The sequence below is a fragment of the Oncorhynchus clarkii genome, chromosome 20 (genome assembly GCF_045791955.1).
Source record: "Oncorhynchus clarkii lewisi isolate Uvic-CL-2024 chromosome 20, UVic_Ocla_1.0, whole genome shotgun sequence".
Taxonomy (NCBI): Eukaryota; Metazoa; Chordata; class Actinopteri; order Salmoniformes; family Salmonidae; genus Oncorhynchus; species Oncorhynchus clarkii.
In genome coordinates this window covers 3,101,067-3,123,177 of record NC_092166.1, presented here as the reverse complement: position 1 = coordinate 3,123,177, position 22,111 = coordinate 3,101,067, and the positions used below count along the sequence as shown (strand labels likewise).

Here is a 22,111-nt window from a genome sequence, read left to right as displayed (position 1 = left end):
AATGGTTCTAGCAGGAGGATTTGACCCCCCACCCCCGAATCTAAAGTCCAAAAACCTTTCTTGTCCTGTCTCCTTATCTCTGTGCTTCTCCACAGAGCATGGAGTCCATGCTGGCCTCATTGAAGAAGGGGAGGAAGGTGGATGAGGCTGACATCCCCCCACCTGTAGCTGGTGGAGCCCCAACCTCCACCGCCCCCCCACGACGTGCTCCTCCCCCTCCACCCTCTGGTCTTGAACCTGAACCGACACCTCCACAACAGCAGGGGGAGCCAGAGGCTGCTGCTCCTGCTGAAATGTTACCCGTACCTGTCTCACCTGAGGCAGTATCACCCAGCAGTGAGGAGGAGCTGTCCATCTCCACCCTGGCCACTGTCAGCAGCCATCCTAGCACTGAGGGAGAGGAAGAGACTGGACAGGCCAGCACAGGTCACACAGGAAGTCAATAATTTAATGATTGTTGCTGTTACTTAGTCAATCATTTCGATCAACTTATTTTTTACCATGTAGGCTCCTGAAATTTACCACAGATTAGATAAATGATAACAGTAAACAAGAATCACCTGCCTCCAACCAAATGAATGTTACATTTGTTTGTCTACAGGAGGTTCACTGCACTCCTGGGATGTGGTTGCTGTGTTTCTCTACACCTCTTGGGATGTGGTTGTGATTGCTGTGTTTCTCTGTGTGTGTGTGTGTTCTCCTCTGATCCCACAGTAGGCGAGGCCACGAAGGCGATGCTGTTAGGCAGACAGAGAGAGTATAAAGTGGCGGCTCTGAAAGCCAAGCAGCAAGGAGACATGGAACAAGTCAAACTCTACTTCAGGACCAGCAAGGTCACTGTTTTATGTTTTTGGGATCAAAAAGTGTTGACGTTTTAAAGAAGAGCTTCCAGGAATTGTATTTTTTTATTTGACCTTCATTAAACTAGGCAAGAACAAATTCTTATTTTCAATGAAGGCCTAGGAACAGTGTTCAGGGGTAGAATGACAGATTTGTAGCTTGGGGATTTGAACTTGCAACCTTTCGGCTACTAGTCCAACGCTCTAACCACTTGGCTATCCTGCCGCCCTGCCGAATAAGCTAGGCGGGGTAATGTATTATCTTAGGCTCTTCCAGGAGTAAGCTAGGGGGGTAATGTATGATCTTAGGCTCTTCCAGGAGTAAACTAGGGGGGTAATGTATGATCTTAGGCTCTTCCAGGAGTAAGCTAGGGGGGTAATGTATGATCTTAGGCTCTTCCAGGAGTAAGCTAGGGGGGTAATGTATGATCTTAGGCTCTTCCAGGAGTAAACTAGGGGGGTAATGTATGATCTTAGGCTCTTCCAGGAGTAAGCTAGGGGGGTAATGTATGATCTTAGGCTCTTCCAGGAGTAAGCTAGGGGGGTAATGTATGATCTTAGGCTCTTCCAGGAGTAAGCTACGGGGGTAATGTATGATCTTAGGCTCTTCCAGGAGTAAGCTAGGGGGGTAATGTATGATCTTAGGCTCTTCCAGGAGTAAGCTAGGGGGGTAATGTATGATCTTAGGCTCTTCCAGGAGTAAGCTAGGGGGGTAATGTATGATTTTAGGCTCTTCCAGGAATAAGCTAGGGGGGGTAATGTATGATCTTAGGCTCTTCCAGGAGTAAGCTAGGGGGGTAATGTATGATCTTAGGCTCTTCCAGGAGTAAGCTAGGGGGGTAATGTATGATCTCTTGGGGGTGAGCCTGGTCAAGGTTTTGTGGTCCATCCTCTATGTACAACTCTGGCAGTTATCTGACTAAGTGATGCATGGAGATTCTTAACAGCAGCTTTGTCGCCTACTATATAATTTGGAGGAGATATGTTCTGTGTGTTCACTTGGGCAGCTGGAGGAGAGAGGTGTTCATTTGGGCAGCTGGAGGAGAGATGTTCTCTGTGTGTTCGCTTGGGCAGCTGGAGGAGAGAGATGTTCACTTGGGCAGCTGGAGGAGAGAGATGTTCTCTGTATTAAACTAGGGCAGCTGATCTGTGTGTTCACTAGGGCAGCTGGAGGAGAGCTGTTCTCTGTGTGTTCACTAGGGCAGCTGGAGGAGAGAGATGTTCTCTGTGTTAAACTAGGGCAGCTGGAGGAGAGAGATGTTCTCTGTGTATTAAACTAGGGCAGCTGGAGGAGAGATGTTCTCTGTGTATTAAACTAGGGCAGCTGGAGGAGAGATGTTCTCTGTGTATTAAACTAGGGCAGCTGGAGGAGAGGTTCTCTGTGTATTAAACTAGGGCAGCTGGAGGAGAGAGATGTTCTCTGTATTAAACTAGGGCAGCTGGAGGAGAGATGTTCTCTGTATTAAACTAGGGCAGCTGGAGGAGAGAGATGTTCTCTGTATTAAACTAGGGCAGCTGGAGGAGTTGTTTGAGTCCATCTGTGTCTCTTCTGCTTCCGTTCTCTTTGTCCTGTTCCTCACTGAGGCCCTGGAGTTATCTGGGGCATGCAAAACATGTAGGAAGTCAACAAAGAATGCCATTGTGATATCTTGTTGTTGTCTGTGTTTTTGGTTGCAGAGGTTTGACGCGGTGATCGAAGCATTGGAGAAGGGGCAGGAGGTGGACCTGAGTTGCCTGCCACCCTCACTATCCTCGGGTAAGGAGTGACCACAGGGCTGATCTGAAATGGCACCCTATTCCCTATGTAGTGCACTACTTTAGGCCAGAGCCCTATCAGAACCATTGCATTATATAGGGAATGGAGCCATTTTGGAAAAATATGGCGTCAAAGTTGTCCGTCTCTAAGATGTTATATATTTTTTATATTTGATTCGTCATAATTTATCATCCGTTGCTCTGTCTTTAGGGGTCATCTCGGTCTTATCTGGCCCAGAAAAAGAACCCGGTCCTGGACAGACCTCAAGCCCCAATCCCCCTGCCTCCACACCTCCAGCCCCCTCTGCTGTCCCGGCCCAGCCTAAAGACGTCCTGGAGGCCCTGGAGCAACGGAGAGACCGGTATCAGGAGGCCTGCGCCCAGGCCAAAGCCAGCGGAGACGAGCGCAAGGCCCGCATGCACGAGCGCATCGCCAAGGTAACGCCTCCTAAGACCTAACCTTAACCGTGTAGAACAACTAATAACTTTCTATTTGTACGCTGTCTCTTTAAAAAAAACTATGTTTTGCCACCAGAGACTCTGGGTTCGCGCCCAGGCTTTGTCGTAACCGGCTGCGACCGGGAGGTCCGTGGGGCGACGCACAATTGGCCTAGCGTCGCCCGGGTTAGGGAGGGCTTGGTCGGTAGGGGTGTCCTTGTCTCATCGCGCACCTGCGACTCCTGTGGCGGGCCGGGCGCAGTGCGCGCTAACCAAGGTGGCCGGGTGCACAGTGTTTCCTCCGACACATTGGTGCGGCTGGCTTCCGGGTTGGATGCGCGCTGTGTTAAGAAGCAGTGAGGCTTGGTTGGGTTGTGTATCGGAGGACGCATGGCTTTCAACCTTCGTCTCTCCCGAGCCCGTACGGGAGTTGTAGCGATGAGACAAGATAGTAGCTACTAAAAACAATTGGATACCACGAAATTGGGGAGAAAAATTGGTCAAAAAAATAATAAAACTATGTTTTATCACAAAGTACTTAACACTTTGTCCCGAGACAAAAATTGCCTTTTCATTTGTCTGTCTGCATGTCCAGCCCTTATATTTATCCTCATAATGAAGTGTTGTTGTTTTCAGGATAACCAGGACTACAAGTACAACACAAAACAGTTTGACATAATCCGTTTCATTCATGAGTTTTTTAAATTGACAAATGGCAACAACAACATGCCTAATCAAAAACCTGACACTGTCCTGGGGTCTCCTATGAGCTTCCATGTAGAAGACCCCCTTCTAATGACGCTTGTGTGAGGTCATAGACCAAAACATGTTACGTGTCTCAGCTTTTCAGAGATTACTTTTTAATAGTTTTGTAGCTCAAATCATTCTGACATTTTTGTTTAAAAAAAAGAAGACCCAATCCCGGTCCCCTTCAGGATCAGCCATTATCTCTAGCGCAGCCCCCGTTAATCACGAAGATGGCTGGGGCCTGCAGATGGCTGGGGCCTGCAGATGGCTGGGGCCTGCAGATGGCTGGGGCCTGCAGATGGCTGGGGCCTGCAGATAACGAAGAAATAAACCAATCCAATGTAGCAGAAACACAATGTTTTTTAAAGGGGGTCAAAGTCCAAAACGTGGCAGCGTTACGATGGGACTCAATCCATGCCTAAATCCTTATCACCTTTGACCTCTGGTTATTAGAGGACTATGATATGACCCTTGACCTGTTCCCACAGCAATACCAGAGTGCCATCCGCACCCACAAAGCAGGACGAGCTGTCAACTATGCTGAGCTGCCTGTCCCCCCAGGTGAGTCCTGTACATCACGCTGTCTCACTACAGGAACAGGATATAGACTAGTGTCCTGTCCAGGGGGTGTCCTGGTACATCAAGCTGTCTCACTACAGGATATAGACTAGTGTCCTGTCCAGGGGGTGTCCTGGTACATCAAGCTGTCTCACTACAGGATATAGACTAGTGTTCTGTCCAGGGGGTGTCCTGGTACATCAAGCTGTCTCACTACAGGATATAGACTAGTGTCCTGTCCAGGGGGTGTCCTGGTACATCAAGCTGTCTCACTACAGGATATAGACTAGTGTCCTGTCCAGGGGGTGTCCTGTACATCAAGCTGTCTCACTACAGAAACAGGATATAGACTAGTGTCCTGTCCAGGGGGTGTACTGGTACATCAAGCTGTCTCACTCTACAGAAACAGGATATAGACTAGTGTCCTGTCCAGGGGGTGTACTGGTACATCAAGCTGTCTCTACAGGAACAGGATATAGACTAGTGTCCTGTCCAGGGGGTGTCCTGTACATCAGAAACAGGATATAGACTAGTGTCCTGTCCAGGGGGTGTACTGTACACCAAGCTGTCTCACTACAGACACAGGATATAGACTAGTGTCCTGTCCAGGGGGTGTCCTGGTACATCAAGCTGTCTCACTACAGGATATAGACTAGTGTCCTGTCCAGGGGGTGTCCTGGTACATCAAGCTGTCTCACTACAGACACAGGATATAGACTAGTGTCCTGTCCAGGGGGTGTCCTGTACATCAAGCTGTCTCACTACAGACACAGGATATAGACTAGTGTCCTGTCCAGGGGGTGTCCTGGTACATCAAGCTGTCTCACTACAGGATATAGACTAGTGTCCTGTCCAGGGGGTGTCCTGTACATCAAGCTGTCTCACTACAGACACAGGATATAGACTAGTGTCCTGTCCAGGGGGTGTCCTGTACATCAGAAACCGGAGACAAGCTCTTGTTCCATTAGTAATGTTAGCTACTGAATGTAAAAACAGATCATTTATTGTAGTTGTAGCATTAGTTGTGTATAAACAATATAGATATTTTTTTGTAGTTATGTTTGTGTGATCCAATCAGAATGATGTATCTGCATCCAACAGGGTTTCATCCAATCCCTGGCCAGGAGGGGGGGGCGGGAGCTGAGCAGGGATTCGCTGCCATGCTGGAGGCAGCCAATAAGCTGGCATCTGAGGAAACCATAGTGACAGGAGAGGAGGAAGGAGAGCATGAGGAGGTAAACAATTTCTTTCCTTCCAATATTGTGCACTAGAAACCACCTTATTCTCATATAGAGCGTAACCCAGGCCTCTGTGTAGCTGCCCTATCCCTGTGTGGGAAAGGGTTAGGATACCTAGTCAGTTGTACAACTGAAATGTGTCTTCCACATTTAACCCAACCCCCGTGAATCGGAGAGGTGTAGGGGGGCTGCCTTAATCGACATCCACGTCATCAGTGCCCGGGGAACAGTGGGTTAACCGCCTTGTTCAGGGGCAGAACTAAATATATTTACCTTGTCAGCTCGGGGATTCGATCCAGCAACCTTTGGGGCAAAAGTAGTAAATAGGGTGGGATTTGAGACATAGGGTTAGTGTGTTGTTTGACTGTGTTCCTATCCACAGAGCAAGCCTCCTGTTCCTGAGAAGTTAAAGAAGCCCATGTTGGCTGTTCCGCCCACGACCCAGAGGCCCAAGAGGAGCACCTCTCCCTCTGCAGACAGGACCCACCAGAGAGAGAGCCTGTCTGCTACAGGTCAGACCCTAGCCCCATCTCTAGCCCCCTAGCCTCTAGCTCCATCTCTAGCCCCTAGCTTCTAGACCCATCTCTAGCCTCTAGCCCCATCTCTAGCCCCTAGCCCCCTAGCCTCTAGCTCCATCTCTAGCCCCCTAGCCTCTAGCTCCATCTCTAGCCCCCTAGCCTCTAGCCCCATCTCTAGCCTCTAGCCCCATCTCTAGCCTCTAGCCCCATCTCTAGCCCTCTAGCCCCATCTCTAGCCTCTAGCCCCATCTCTAGCCCTCTAGCCTCTAGCTCCATCTCTAGCCTCTAGCCCCATCTCTAGCCCCCTAGCCTCTAGCTCCATCTCTAGCCTCTAGCCCCCTAGCCTCTAGCTCCATCTCTAGCCCCATCTCTAGCCTCTAGCCCCATCTCTAGCCTCTAGCCCCATCTCTAGCCTCTAGCCCCATCTCTAGCCTCTAGCCCCATCTCTAGCCTCTAGCCCTCTAGCCCCATCTCTAGCCCTCTAGCCCCATCTCTAGCCCCATCTCTAGCCCGCTAGCCCCCTAGCCTCTTGCCCCATCTCTAGCCCCCTAGCCTCTAGCCTCTAGCCCCATCTCTAGCCTCTAGCCCCACCTCTAGTCCCACCTCTAGCCAGCCCCCTAGCCTGTAGCCCCACCTCTAGTCCCACCTCTAGCCAGCCCCCTAGCCTGTAGCCCCATCTCTAGCCCCCTAGCCTCTAGCCCCATCTCTAGCCCCCTAGCCTCTGGCCCCTAGCCTCTAGTACCATCTCTAGCCCCCTAGCATCTAGTCCCATCTCTAGCCCCCTAGCCTCTAGCCCCATCTCTAGCCTCTAGCCCCATCTCTACCTCCACGGTCCTAGCTGGTGCTCTAAATGTCGTGACCTCCACCCGGCACAGCCAGAAGAGGACTGGCCACCCCACATAGCCTGGTTCCTCTCTAGGTTTCTTCCTAGGTTTTGGCCTTTCTAGGGAGTTTTTCCTAGCCACCGTGCTTCTACACCTGCATTGCTTGCTGTTTGGGGTGTTAAGCTGGGTTTCTGTACAGCACTTTGAGATATCAGCTGATGTAAGAAGGGCTTTATAAATAAATTTGATTTGATTGTTAGCTGGTTCTCTAAATGTCGTGACCTCCACGGTCCTAGCTGGTGCTCTAAATGTCGTGACCTCCACAGTCCTAGCTGGTACTCTAAATGTCGTGACCTCCACGGTCCTAGCTGGTGCTCTAAATGTCGTGACCTCCACGGTCCTAGCTTTTTTTCCTTTTTTTCCCTCTGCATTGTTGGATAATGGGCCGTATGCATTTCACTGTTCGTCTACACCTGCTGTTCACCAAGCATGTGACAAATACTATTGGGGGAAAAACAGACTAGCATACTTACCGGTTAACTCCCCGACTACGGCCAATCAAGAGAAGTGATGACAACCCCAGTCCCTGTCACTACTTTAACAGGATAACTGTCATAAACAGTTAAGACAGTCTTGAGCAAATCACCACAGATCATCCCCTATACCCCAACATCGTGTACTACTGTGGTCGAAAGCGGTGTTCTATATATAGGGAATAGGAAGTCATTTCAGAAACACGTTGTTCTTCTCCTCCCCTACAGCGCTACAGCAGTTGGACTTTGTGGAGGGACGCAGGCAGCAGTACGTGAAGGCAGCGCTGCAGGCCAAACAGAAGAACGACATGGACGCAGCCAGAACCCTGCTCCGTACCGCCAAGGGTCTGGAGCCGCTCATCGACGCCGTCAAGGCAGGCAAACACCTCGACATCAGCAAGGTGAATTTTCGCGACTTGGATTGGTACCATTTAGTCTTTTACGTAGCTCGACCGGTCGTTACATCCAACCTGGTGAAAGTTACAAACTGACACGTTTACATTTTTTTGTCGAAACACGACTTTATATTGAAGCAGTGGTCCTGCACGTGCGCGGTTCGGCGCTACGCGACCGTTAGACCCGATGGATGCCGTGTTTCCGCGCATTTCCTTTAGCTAGCCAACGTCGCCATGACATCACCTAGAAGTGTCATCGAGGATTCCTATTGGAAAAAGCAGTTTCTGCATATCGTCTTACGGTCTTTGCCTGTCGTGTACGAAGTAGAGTTGGGTGAATTTTATTGATTGCATCGTCTGTTGACGATGTTCGACAGCCATTGCGCCGATGTCGACAACATCGTGATGTCACAAAAATGATTTTTTTAAAAATATTTTAACTTGACTGCGCTGCCGGAGTCTGGCGGCACTGTGGTCTGAGGTTGTGAGGCCGGTTGGATATACTGCCAAATTCTCTAAAACAAAGTTGGAGGCAGCTTATGGTAGAGAAATTAACATTTTAAATACCTGACAACAGCTCTGGTGGACATTCCTCCAGTCAACATGCCAATTGCACAAACCTTCAACTTGAGACATCTGTGGCGTTGTGTTGTGTGACAAAACTGCACCTTTTACAGTGGCCTTTTATTGTCCCCAGCACAAGGTGCCCCTGTGTAATGATGAAGCTCTTTAATCAGCTTGTTGATATGCCACATATCAGGTGGATGAATTATCTTGACAAAGGAGACATACTCGCTAACAGGGATGGAAACAAATTTGTTCCCAACATTTTAGAGAAATTAGCTTTTTGTGTGTTATGGAACATTTCTGAGAGATTTTATTTCACCTCGTGAAACATTGAACAAACACTTTTGGTTTTTATATTTTTGTTTAGTGTAGTTTTAAAGGGTAGGCTAATGTAACTGATATGAGAAACATGGCCCTACCAATTTGAAAAATGTTCTGCTGCCTAGATGAGAACATAAGAAGGAACTACAATCCTCTACCTCTGTGGTGTAACACCTTGTCTGTCTGTGGTGTTCTCTAGGTGCCGTCGCCCCCTGGTGACGAGGATGAGGACTTCATCCTGGTTCATCACAGTGAAGTCCAGATCTCAGAGAAGGCAGACGAGGTCTACACTCAACTGGCCAAGATGCTCAAGGAACAGTACGAGGTACTAATTATCAACTGCTTGTTAGATAATGAAAGGACAGGGTTTTTTCACATGCCTCCAAACTCAAAGGCTAGCCAAATAGAGAAGTGTGGAGATGTTAACACACAGGAGCCCAGAGGAAACCCTTCTATATATATTGTCCTCTGCTGCTGCTGTTCTGCTACTATACTGACATGAGTCATAAAGTATTTATTATGGTCTGCTACTATACTGACATAAAGTATTTATTATGGTCTGCTACTATACTGACATAAAGTATTTATTATGGTCTGCTACTATACTGACATGAGTCATGAAGTATTTATTATGGTCTGCTACTATACTGACATGAGTCATAAAGTATTTATTATGGTCTGCTACTATACTGACATGAGTCATAAAGTATTTATTATGGTCTGCTACTATACTGACATGAGTCATAAAGTATTTATTATGGTCTGCTACTATACTGACATAAAGTATTTATTATGGCCTGCTACTATACTGACATGAGTCATGAAGTATTTATTATGGTCTGCTACTATACTGACATGAGTCATGAAGTATTTATTATGGTCTGCTACTATACTGACATAAAGTATTTATTATGGTCTGCTACTATACTGACATGAGTCATAAAGTATTTATTATGGTCTGCTACTATACTGACATGAGTCATAAAGTATTTATTATGGTCTGCTACTATACTGACATGAGTCATAAAGTATTTATTATGGTCTGCTACTATACTGACATGAGTCATAAAGTATTTATTATGGTCTGCTACTATACTGACATGAGTCATGAAGTATTTATTATGGTCTGCTACTATACTGACATAAAGTATTTATTATGGTCTGCTACTATACTGACATGAGTCATAAAGTATTTATTATGGTCTGCTACTATACTGACATGAGTCATAAAGTATTTATTATGGTCTGCTACTATACTGACATGAGTCATAAAGTATTTATTATGGTCTGCTACTATACTGACATGAGTCATAAAGTATTTATTATGGTCTGCTACTATACTGACACGAGTCATGAAGTATTTATTATGGTCTGCTACTATACTGACATGAGTCATGAAGTATTTATTATGGTCTGCTACTATACTGACATGAAGTATTTATTATGGTCTGCTACTATACTGACATGAGTCATAAAGTATTTATTATGGTCTGCTACTATACTGACATGAGTCATAAAGTATTTATTATGGTCTGCTACTATACTGACATAAAGTATTTATTATGGTCTGCTACTATACTGACATGAAGTATTTATTATGGTCTGCTACTATACTGACAAAGTATTTATTATGGTCTGCTACTATACTGACATGAGTCATAAAGTATTTATTATGGTCTGCTACTATACTGACATAAAGTATTTATTATGGTCTGCTACTATACTGACATAAAGTATTTATTATGGTCTGCTACTATACTGACATGAGTCATGAAGTATTTATTATGGTCTGCTACTATACTGACATGAGTCATAAAGTATTTATTATGGTCTGCTACTATACTGACATAAAGTATTTATTATGGCCTGCTACTATACTGACATGAGTCATAAAGTATTTATTATGGTCTGCTACTATACTGACATGAGTCATAAAGTATTTATTATGGTCTGCTACTATACTGACATAAAGTATTTATTATGGTCTGCTACTATACTGACATGAAGTATTTATTATGGTCTGCTACTATACTGACAAAGTATTTATTATGGTCTGCTACTATACTGACATGAGTCATAAAGTATTTATTATGGTCTGCTACTATACTGACATAAAGTATTTATTATGGTCTGCTACTATACTGACATAAAGTATTTATTATGGTCTGCTACTATACTGACATGAGTCATGAAGTATTTATTATGGTCTGCTACTATACTGACATGAGTCATAAAGTATTTATTATGGTCTGCTACTATACTGACATAAAGTATTTATTATGGCCTGCTACTATACTGACATGAGTCATGAAGTATTTATTATGGTCTGCTACTATACTGACATGAGTCATGAAGTATTTATTATGGTCTGCTACTATACTGACATAAAGTATTTATTATGGTCTGCTACTATACTGACATGAGTCAAAGTATTTATTATGGTCTGCTACTATACTGACATGAGTCATAAAGTATTTATTATGGTCTGCTACTATACTGACATAAAGTATTTATTATGGTCTGCTACTATACTGACATGAAGTATTTATTATGGTCTGCTACTATACTGACATAAAGTATTTATTATGGTCTGCTACTATACTGACATGAAGTATTTATTATGGTCTGCTACTATACTGACATAAAGTATTTATGGTCTGCTATTATACTGACATAAAGTATTTATTATGGTCTGCTACTATACTGACATGAGACATAAAGTATTTATTATGGTCTGCTATTATACTGACATAAAGTATTTATTATGGTCTGCTATTATACTGACATAAAGTATTTATGGTCTGCTATTATACTGACATAAAGTATTTATTATGGTCTGCTACTATACTGACATGAAGTATTTATTATGGTCTGCTACTATACTGACATAAAGTATTTATTATGGTCTGCTACTATACTGACATGAGTCATAAAGTATTTATTATGGTCTGCTACTATACTGACATGAGTCATAAAGTATTTATTATGGTCTGCTACTATACTGACATGAGTCATAAAGTATTTATTATGGTCTGCTACTATACTGACATGAAGTATTTATTATGGTCTGCTACTATACTGACATAAAGTATTTATTATGGTCTGCTACTATACTGACATGAAGTATTTATTATGGTCTGCTACTATACTGACATGAGTCATAAAGTATTTATTATGGTCTGCTACTATACTGACATAAAGTATTTATTATGGTCTGCTACTATACTGACAAAGTATTTATTATGGTCTGCTACTATACTGACATGAGTCATAAAGTATTTATTATGGTCTGCTACTATACTGACATAAAGTATTTATTATAGTCTGCTACTATACTGACATAAAGTATTTATTATGGTCTGCTACTATACTGACATAAAGTATTTATTATGGTCTGCTACTATACTGACATGAGTCATAAAGTATTTATTATGGTCTGCTACTATACTGACATAAAGTATTTATTATGGTCTGCTACTATACTGACATGAAGTATTTATTATGGTCTGCTACTATACTGACATGAGTCATAAAGTATTTATTATGGTCTGCTACTATACTGACATAAAGTATTTATTATGGTCTGCTACTATACTGACAAAGTATTTATTATGGTCTGCTACTATACTGACATGAGTCATAAAGTATTTATTATGGTCTGCTACTATACTGACATAAAGTATTTATTATAGTCTGCTACTATACTGACATAAAGTATTTATTATGGTCTGCTACTATACTGACATAAAGTATTTATTATGGTCTGCTACTATACTGACATGAGTCATAAAGTATTTCTTTTGACAGTTAAAAATTGATTAAATGTTTTCTCACCCATCTACACGCAATACCCCATAATGACAAAGTGAACAAATACAGAAATCAAATTTACATAACTATTCACACCCCTTCGTCAATACATGTTAGAATCACTTTTGGACGGCCTCTCGGGTGGCGCAGCGGTCTAAGGCACTGCGTCGCATCACTACAGACCCGGGTTCGATCTCAGGCTGTGTCGGCCGCGACCGGGAGACCAATGAGGCGGCGCACAATTGGCCCAGCGTCGTCCGGGTTAGTGGAGGGTTTGGCCCAGTGTCGTCCGGGTTAGAGGAGGGTTTGGCCCAGTGTCGTCCGGGTTAGAGGAGGGTTTGTCCTGCCCGGGATGTCCTTGTCCCATTACGCTCCAGCAACTCCTTGTTGCGGGCCAGGCGCATGCACGCTGACATGGTCGCCAGCTGTACGGTGTTTCCTACACATTGGTGCGGATGGCTTCTGGGTTCAGTGAGCAGTGTTTCAGTGTTTCAGAGGACGCTTGTCCCTCGACCTTTTGCGTCTCCCAAGTTCGTAGGGAAGTTGCAGCAATGGGACAAGACTGTAACTACCAATTTGGATATCACTGAAAAGGGTAAAAAGTACCAAAGAAAACAATTATAAAACAAAGATTCACTTTTGGCAGAGATAACAGCTGAGTCTTTCTGGGTAAGTCTCCCAAGAGCTGTACAAACCTGGATTGTACCATATTTGCCCATAATTAATTTTTTTAAATTCTTCATACTTTGTCAACATGGTTGTTGATTATTGCTATTCAACGATTTATGTGTTGCTATATATTTTATATAGTCTAAACTTTCTCAGCCACTCAAGCATTCACTGTCTTCTTGGTATGTAGATTTGGCCTTGTTATTTAGGTTATTGTCCTGCTGAAGGGTGAATTCATCAGTGTCTGGTAGAAAGCAGACTGAACCATGTCATTCTCTAGGAATTTGACTGTACTTAGCTCCATTTTCTTTTTATCCTGAAAAACTCCCTAGTCCTTAACGATAACAAGCATACCCATGACAGGTTGCAGCCACCACCAATGAATCATTTTATTTTTCTCTCTGTCTCCTGCAGAAGTGCATGACTTATTCCAAGCAGTTCACTCATCTGGGTAACATCGCTGAGACCACCAAGTAAGAGACCGTCTTCATCGTAGCATCCTGTACACGCCTAGCCTGTCCCTAGCCTGTCCCTATGAATGGGAAAACCACACACACAAAACAGAAAATACATGGACTAATTAACATGCATTATGCAACACCAACTGATACACACACACACACACACACACACACACACACACACTTCAACACGCATCATTCTGGCGTTGTGGTACTGATGTTCTGCCCGTTGTGTGTGTGTCGAGGTTTGAGAAGATGGCAGAGAGTTGTAAGAAGAGTCTGGAGATGTTGAAGCTGTCCCAGTCGAAGAGACTGGACCCTCCTAAACATCACTTTGAGGAGAGGACATACCACACCGTCAGGTTGTCGTCTCTCTTTCTCTCTATCAGTATATCTCTCTCTATCAGTATATCTCTCTCTCTCAGTATATCTCTCTCTCTATCAGTATATATCTCTCTCTCATCCTTCATCTCACTCTTCTGTGTTATCCTATCAATTCAATGTGTTTTATTGGCATGACGTAACAATGTACATATTGCCAAAGCTTATTTAGAATATTTACAATATAAAATACCTGTCTCTCTCTCTAGGATATTCCCAGAGCTCAGTAGTACAGAGATGGTGGTGGTGGTCGTCAGAGGGATGAATCTGCCTGCTCCTTCAGGTAACATTGACCCCTCTGTATCCACCCGTATCCTTCCTGTATTCTTCCTATAGTCCCCTGTGTCTCCCTGTGGTGGTGGATCAGCTCCCAGGTATTGAGTCAGTGGTCGGTCCTCTCTTAATGTCTCTCTACTCCGGCGCCGACAGAGATGGCCGCCTCGCTTCGCGTTCCTAGGAAACTATGCAGTTTTTTGTTTTTTTACGTGTTATTTCTTACATTGGTACCCCAGGTCATCTTAGGTTTCATTACATACAGTCGAGAAGAACTACTGAACATAAGAGCAGCGTCAACTCACCATCAGTACGACCAAGAATATGACTTTCGCGAAGCGGATCCTGTGTTCTGCCTTTCACCCAGGACAACGGAATGGATCCCAGCCGGCGACCCAAAAAAACAACTTCGTAAAAGGGGGAAACGGAGCGGTCTTCTGGTCAGACTCCGGAGACGGGCACATCGAGCACCACTCCCTAGCATACTTCTCGCCAATGTCCAGTCTTTTGACAACAAGGTTGATGAAATCTGAGCAAGGGTAGCATTCCAGAGGGACATCAGAGACTGTAACGTTCTTTGCTTCACTGAAACATAGCTCACTGGTGAGACGCTATCGGAGTCGGTGCAGCCAGCTGGTTTCTCCACGCATCGCGCAGACAGAAACAAAACATATTTCTGGTAAGAAGAGGGGCGGGGGCGTATGCTTCATGGTTAACGTGACGTGGTGTGATCATAACAACATACAGGTACTCAAGTCCTTCTGTTCACCTGATTTAGAATTCCTCACAATGAAATGTCGACTGCATTATCTACCAAGGGAATTCTCTTCGATTATAATCACAGCCGTATATATTCCCCCCCAAGCAGACACATCGATGGCTCTGAACTAACTTTATTTGACTCTTTGCAAACTGGAATCCATTTATCCGGAGGCTGCATTCATTGTAGCTGGGGATTTTAACAAGGCTAATCTGAAAACAAGACTCGCTAAATTTTATCAGCATATCGATTGCGCAACCAGGGGTGGAAAGACCTTGGATCATTGTTACTCTAACTTCCGCGACGCATATAAGCCCCTGCCCCGCCCTCCTTTCGGAAAAGCTGACCACGACTCCATTTTGTTGATCCCTGCCTACAGACAGAAACTAAAACAAGAGGCTCCCACGCTGAGGTCTGTTCAATGCTGGTCCGACCAAGCTGACTCCACGCTCCAAGACTGCTTCCATCACGTGGACTGGGATATGTTTCGTATTGCGTCAGACAACAACATTGACGAATACGCTGATTCGGTGAGCGAGTTCATTAGAACGTGCGTTGAAGATGTCGTTCCCATAGCAACGATTAAAACATTCCCAAACCAGAAACCGTGGATTGATGGCAGCATTCGCGTGAAACTGAAAGCCCGAACCACTGCTTTTAATCAGGGCAAGGTGACCGGAAACATGACCGAATACAAACAGTGTAACTATTCCCTCCGCAAGGCAATCAAACAAGCTAAGCGTCAGTATAGAGACAAAGTAGAATCTCAATTCAACGGCTCAGACACAAGAGGCATGTGGCAGGGTCTACAGTCAATCACGGATTACAAAAAGAAAACCAGCCCTGTCACGGACCAGGATGCCTTGCTCCCAGGCAGACTAAATAACTTTTTTGCCCGCTTTGAGGACAATACAGTGCCACTGACACGGCCCGCAACTTAAACATGCGGTCTCTCCTTCACTGCAGCCGACGTGAGGAAAACATTTAAACGTGTTAACCCTCGCAAGGCTGCAGGCCCAGACGGCATCCCCAGCCACACCCTCAGAGCATGCGCAGACCAGCTGGCTGGTGTGTTTACGGACATATTCAATCAATCCTTATCCCAGTCTGTTGTTCCCACATGCTTCAAGAGGGCCACCATTGTTCCTGTTCCCAAGAAAGCTAAGGTAACTGAGCTAAACGACTACCGCCCCGTAGCACTCACTTCCGTCATCATGAAGTGCTTTGAGAGACTAGTCAAGGACCATATCACCTCCAGCCTACCCGACACCCTAGACCCACTCCAATTTGCTTACCGCCCAAATAGGTCCACAGACGATGCAATCTCAACCACACTGCACACTGCCCTAACCCATCTGGACAAGAGGAATACCTATGTGAGAATGCTGTTCATCGACTACAGCTCGGCATTTAACACCATAGTACCCTCCAAACTCGTCATCAAGCTTGAGACCCTGGGTCTCGACCCCACCCCGTGCAACTGGGTACTGGACTTCCTGACGGGCCGCCCCCAGGTGGTGAGGGTAGGCAACAACATTTCCACCCCGCTGATCCTCAACACTGGGGCCCCACAAGGGTGCGTTCTGAGCCCTCTCCTGTACTCCCTGTTCACCCACGACTGCGTGGCCACGCACGCCTCCAACTCAATCATCAAGTTTGCGGACGACACAACAGTGGTAGGCTTGATTACCAACAACGACGAGACGGCCTACAGGTGAGGGCCCTCGGAGTGTGGTGTCAGGAAAATAACCTCACACTCAACGTCAACAAAACTAAGGAGATGATTGGACTTCAGGAAACAGCAGAGGGAACACCCCCCTATCCACATCGATGGAACAGTAGTGGAGAGGGTAGTAAGTTTTAAGTTCCTCGGCGTACACATCACAGACAAACTGAATTGGTCCACCCACACAGACAGCATCGTGAAGAAGGTGCAGCAGCGCCTCTTCAACCTCAGGACGCTGAAGAAATTCGGCTTCTCACCAAAAGCACTCACAAACTTCTACAGATGCACAATCGAGAGCATCCTGTCGGGCTGTATCACCGCCTGGTACGGCAACTGCTCCGCCCACAACCGTAAGGCTCTCCAGAGGGTAGTGAGGTCTGCACAACGTATCACTGGGGGCAAACTACCTGCCCTCCAGGACACCTACACCACCCGATGTCACAGGAAGGCCATAAAGATCATCAAGGACATCAACCACCCGAGCCACTGCCTGTTCACCCCGCTATCATCCAGAAGGCGAGGTCAGTACAGGTGCATCAAAGCTGGGACCGAGAGACTGAAAAACAGCTTCTATCTCAAGGCCATCAGACTGTTAAACAGCCACCACTAACATTGAGTGGCTGCTGCCAACACACTGACTCAACTCCAGCCACTTTAATAATGGGAATTGATGGGAAATGATGTAAATATATCACTAGCCACTTTAAACAATGCTACCTAATATAATGTTTACTTACCCTACATTATTCATCTCATATGCATACGTATATACTGCACTCTATATCATCGACTGTATCCTTATGTAATACATGTATCACTAGCCACTTTAAACTATGCCACTTTGTTTACATACTCATCTCATTTGTACATACTCTACTCGATACCATCTACTGTATCTTGCCTATGCTGCTCTGTACCATCACTCATTCATATATCTTTATGTACATATTCTTTATCCCTTTACACTTGTGTCTATAAGGTAGTAGTTTTGGAATTGTTAGCTAGACTACTTGTTGGTTATTACTGCATTGTCGGAACTAGAAGCACAAGCATTTCGCTACACTCGCATTAACATCTGCAAACCATGTGTATGTGACAAATAAAATTTGATTTGATTGATTTGATTTGCTCCTCGTCTCTCCCCAGGTATTGAGTCAGTGGTCGGTCCTCTCTTAATGTCTCTCTGCTCCTCGTCTCTCCCCAGGTATTGAGTCAGTGGTCGGTCCTCTCTCAATGTCTCTCTGCTCCTCGTCTCTCCCCAGGTATTGAGTCAGTGGTCGGTCCTCTCTCAATGTCTCTCTGCTCCTCGTCTCTCCCCAGGTATTGAGTCAGTGGTCGGTCCTCTCTCAATGTCTCTCTGTTCCTCGTCTCTCCCCAGGTATTGAGTCAGTGGTCGGTCCTCTCTCAATGTCTCTCTGCTCCTCGTCTCTCCCCAGGTATTGAGTCAGTGGTCGGTCCTCTCTCAATGTCTCTCTGCTCCTCGTCTCTCCCCAGGTATTGAGTCAGTGGTCGGTCCTCTCTCAATGTCTCTCTGTTCCTCGTCTCTCCCCAGGTATTGAGTCAGTGGTCGGTCCTCTCTCAATGTCTCTCTGCTCCTCGTCTCTCCCCAGGTATTGAGTCAGTGGTCGGTCCTCTCTCAATGTCTCTCTGCTCCTCGTCTCTCCCCAGGTATAGCTACCAATGATCTGGATGCCTATGTCAAGTTTGACTTCCCCTATCCCAGTACGGTGAGTTAGTGGGCTACTGTTCAGTTTACCAACCTGTTCTTGGAGACTCACATTAATTTGCACCTATTTGTTCTAATCCAACACGAACACACCATATTCACCATAGTCCACTAATCGTCAAGCACAGGTGTGCTGTGCTCCAGCTATAGTATGCCTATGGATGGTTGGTCTGAGAAGGCCTGTGTAGTAGCAGAAGCCATCGTCTCTATTTGAACTGTCTGTCTCTGTGTTGATCTCAGGAACAACCCCAGAAACACAGAACGGCCGTGGTCAAGAACACCAACTCCCCAGGTAACGCCCAGGACCGTGATGTCTGTGGTGTGTCTGTGAAATAGCTTACCCCATTTCCTGTCGTCTCTCTGTGCTCCAGAGTTCAACCAGGGCTTCACTCTGAACATCAACCGGAACCACAGAGGCTTCAGGAGAGCGGTCCAATCGAAAGGACTCAAACTGGAACTGCTGCACAAAGGGTACGTCTGACACACACACACACATACACACACACACACACACACACACACACACACACACACACACACACACACACACACACACACAAAAACTGGAACACGACCGTGTGACCCCAAGACGAGTGGAAGTTGTTTTTGATCCTTTTCGAGTGTAAGTGATGAGCGAGGTCTTTGTGTGTGTGTGTCATGTGACAGGGGTTTCCTGCGGAGCGACAAGCCTATCGGGACGGCCCACATCAAACTGGAGAAACTGGAGACCGAGAGTGAAGTACGAGAGATAGTGGAGGTAAGGATGACGTGGAGAGAGATGGTGGCGGTACGATTTGCCTCCGCCAATCGTTCACAAAACAACAGAATGCAGCACCCGACTGAAGAGAGAAGAGAACCAGTTTGCTAGTTCTAAAATCGGCGTGCGCTCTGGGAAGACGGCGGTAGGGTGCAAAGGCAGTTTGCTAGTTACAGAATCGGCGTGCGCTCTGGGAAGACGGCGGTAGGGTGCAAAGGCAGTTTGCTAGTTCTAGAATCGGCGTGCGCCCTGGGAAGACGGCGGTAGGGTGCAAAGGCAGTTTGCTAGTTACAGAATCGGCGTGCGCTCTGGGAAGACGGCGGTAGGGTGCAAAGGCAGTTTGCTAGTTACAGAATCGGCGTGCGCTCTGGGAAGACGGCGGTAGGGTGCAAAGGCAGTTTGCTAGTTACAGCTCAAGAAGCAGCACATTAAGGTCCTGGAGTGGCCTAGCCAGTCTCCAGAACTTAATCCCATAGAAAATCTGTGGAGGGAGCTGAAGGTTCGAGTTGCCAAACGTCAGACTCAAAACCTTAATGACTTGGAGAAGATCTGCAAAGAGGAGTGGGACAAAATCCCTCCTGAGATGTGTGTAAACCTGCTGGCCAACTACATAGAAACGTCTGACCTCTGTGATTGCCAACGAGGGTTTTGCCACCAAGTATTAAGTCATGTTTTGCAGAGGGTCAAATACTTATTTCCCTCATTAAAATGCAAATCAATTTTGACATGCGTTTTTCTGGATTTTTGTTGATATTCTGTCTCTCACTGTTCAAATAAACCTACCATTTAAAATTATAGACTTATAATTTCTTTATCAGTGGGCAAACGTACAGAATCAGCAGGGGATCAAATACCTTTCCCCCTCACTGTATAGTGGCCACTATATAATAGAGCAACAATAGAATGGCTGTTTCATTCTATTTCTACTTTAAGATGTTTTTTTTCCCCAAGTGCAATATTTAGGTGTGTGTGGTCACGCTTTCTATTATAAAGGCTGTCATGGTAACGGGCGTTGTATTATAAAGGCTGTCGTCTTATAAAGGCTGGCGCGGTAACGGGCGTTGTATTATAAAGGCTGTCGCGGTAACGGGCTTTGTCTAATAAAGGCTGTCGCGGTAACGGGCGTTGTCTTATAAAGGCTGCCGCGGTAACGGGCGTTGTATTATAAAGGCTGTCGCGGTAACGGGCGTTGTATTATAAAGGCTGCCGCGGTAACGGGCGTTGTATTATAAAGGCTGCCGCGGTAACGGGCGTTGTATTATAAAGGCTGTCGCGGTAACGGGCGTTGTATTATAAAGGCTGCCGCGGTAACGGGCGTTGTATTATAAAGGCCGTCGCGGTAACGGGCGTTGTATTATAAAGGCTGCCGCGGTAACAGATCATGTTCTTTGTTGTATAATTAGTTAACCTGCATTTCCCCCAAGCAGAGATTTTGTTTTTTTGCATGTTTCAGTGCAACAAAGTGTCCCCTGTTTGGGCCCTCACCAGTTTGCATCCCTGAATAAGGAAGACATCAAAACTATGAAATAACACACATGGAATCATGTCGTAACCAAAAATAGTGTTAAACAAATCAAAATATATTTTATATTTGGGATTCTTCAAAGTAGCCACACTTTGCCTTGGAAGTTCTGGAAAGAATCAATGTTATTTATCTGATCCATTGAATATGCACCATCACTAACAAATCCAGTTTAGGCAGGTCCTAAAATATTTGACTATTATTTTGAAAAATAAATTTGATTAGAATAGCATATTGGTTGATATTTGGCACAGTGGTTAAGGGCGCTGTACTGCAGCGCCAGCTGTGCCATCAGAGTCCCTGGGTTCGCGCCCAGGCTCTGTCGTAACCGGCCGCGACCGGGAGGTCCGTGGGGCAACGCACAATTTGGCCTAGCGTCGTCCGGGTTAGGGAGGGCTTGGTCGGTAGGGATATCCTTGTCTCATCACGCACCAGCGACTCCTGTGGCGGGCCGGGCGCAGTGCACGCTAACCAAGGTTGCCAGGTGCACGGTGTTTCCTCCGACACATTGGTGCGGCTGGCTTCCGGGTTGGATGAGAAGCAGTGCGGCTTGGTTGGGTTGTGAATCGGAGGATGCATGACTTTCAACCTTCGTCTCTCCCGAGCCCGTACGGGAGTTGTAGCGATGAGACAAGATAGTAGCTACTAAAAACAATTGGATACCACGAAATTGGGGAGAAAAAGAAAAAGGGGTAAAATTAAAATACATTTGACATTTTTTTTTAAAAGAATAAATATGCTAGAGTTGAATTATGTTACTGGTCTGGGCAGCCTATGGGGCTACATTTGCACCATGCAAATTTAAATCAATAGTTTTTTTTTTCAGACAGATGCTTTAAACAACACACACTTACATTCCCCTGCCCTGATCAGTCAACACACATTTATAGTAAGAATATAAAATACAAGTAATATTTTTCACACAACTTGAGTCATGGGAACTTGTGAAACTGTATATTTTGAAACAAAACCAGCACCAGCATATGGTCTCACAAGGGGTCTCATCTCGGTCCCTAATGGCAGTCAGGCTACCTCTGGCGAGCACATGGAGGGCTGTGCGGCCCCCCAAAGAAATGCCACCCCACACCATGACTGACCCACCGCCAAACCGGTCATGCTGGAGCATGTTGCAGGCAGCAGAACGTTCTCCACGGCGTCTCCAGACTGTCACGTCTGTCACATGTGCTCAGTGTGAACCTGCTTTCATCTGTGAAGAGCACAGGGCGACAGTGGCGAATTTGCCAATCTTGGTGTTCTCTGGCAAATGCAAAACGTCCTGCATGGTGTTGGGCT

At 45.6% G+C, this 22,111-nt stretch overlaps 1 protein-coding gene across 4 annotated transcripts in view; it reads left to right on the top strand.

Moving 5' to 3' along the window:
• The window catches only part of LOC139375792 (coiled-coil and C2 domain containing 1B), a 32,774-nt gene that overhangs the window by 6,843 nt on the left and 3,820 nt on the right, over positions 1-22,111 (top strand). For 2 of the 4 annotated variants that reach the window (XM_071117659.1, XM_071117657.1), the window contains exons 7-22: positions 96-426; positions 718-833; positions 2,517-2,595; positions 2,806-3,032; positions 4,268-4,340; positions 5,439-5,572; positions 5,958-6,087; positions 7,679-7,851; positions 8,933-9,058; positions 13,627-13,685; positions 13,919-14,035; positions 14,264-14,337; positions 18,482-18,540; positions 18,780-18,831; positions 18,911-19,010; positions 19,206-19,296. In XM_071117659.1, coding sequence (XP_070973760.1) covers positions 96-426; positions 718-833; positions 2,517-2,595; positions 2,806-3,032; positions 4,268-4,340; positions 5,439-5,572; positions 5,958-6,087; positions 7,679-7,851; positions 8,933-9,058; positions 13,627-13,685; positions 13,919-14,035; positions 14,264-14,337; positions 18,482-18,540; positions 18,780-18,831; positions 18,911-19,010; positions 19,206-19,296 — 1,941 coding nt within the window. Of the gene's footprint in view, positions 1-95; positions 427-714; positions 834-2,516; positions 2,596-2,805; positions 3,033-4,267; positions 4,341-5,438; positions 5,573-5,957; positions 6,088-7,678; positions 7,852-8,932; positions 9,059-13,626; positions 13,686-13,918; positions 14,036-14,263; positions 14,338-18,481; positions 18,541-18,779; positions 18,832-18,910; positions 19,011-19,205; positions 19,297-22,111 lie in introns of all 4 variants that reach the window. The other 2 variants (XM_071117655.1, XM_071117656.1) reach the window with 1 other exon arrangement.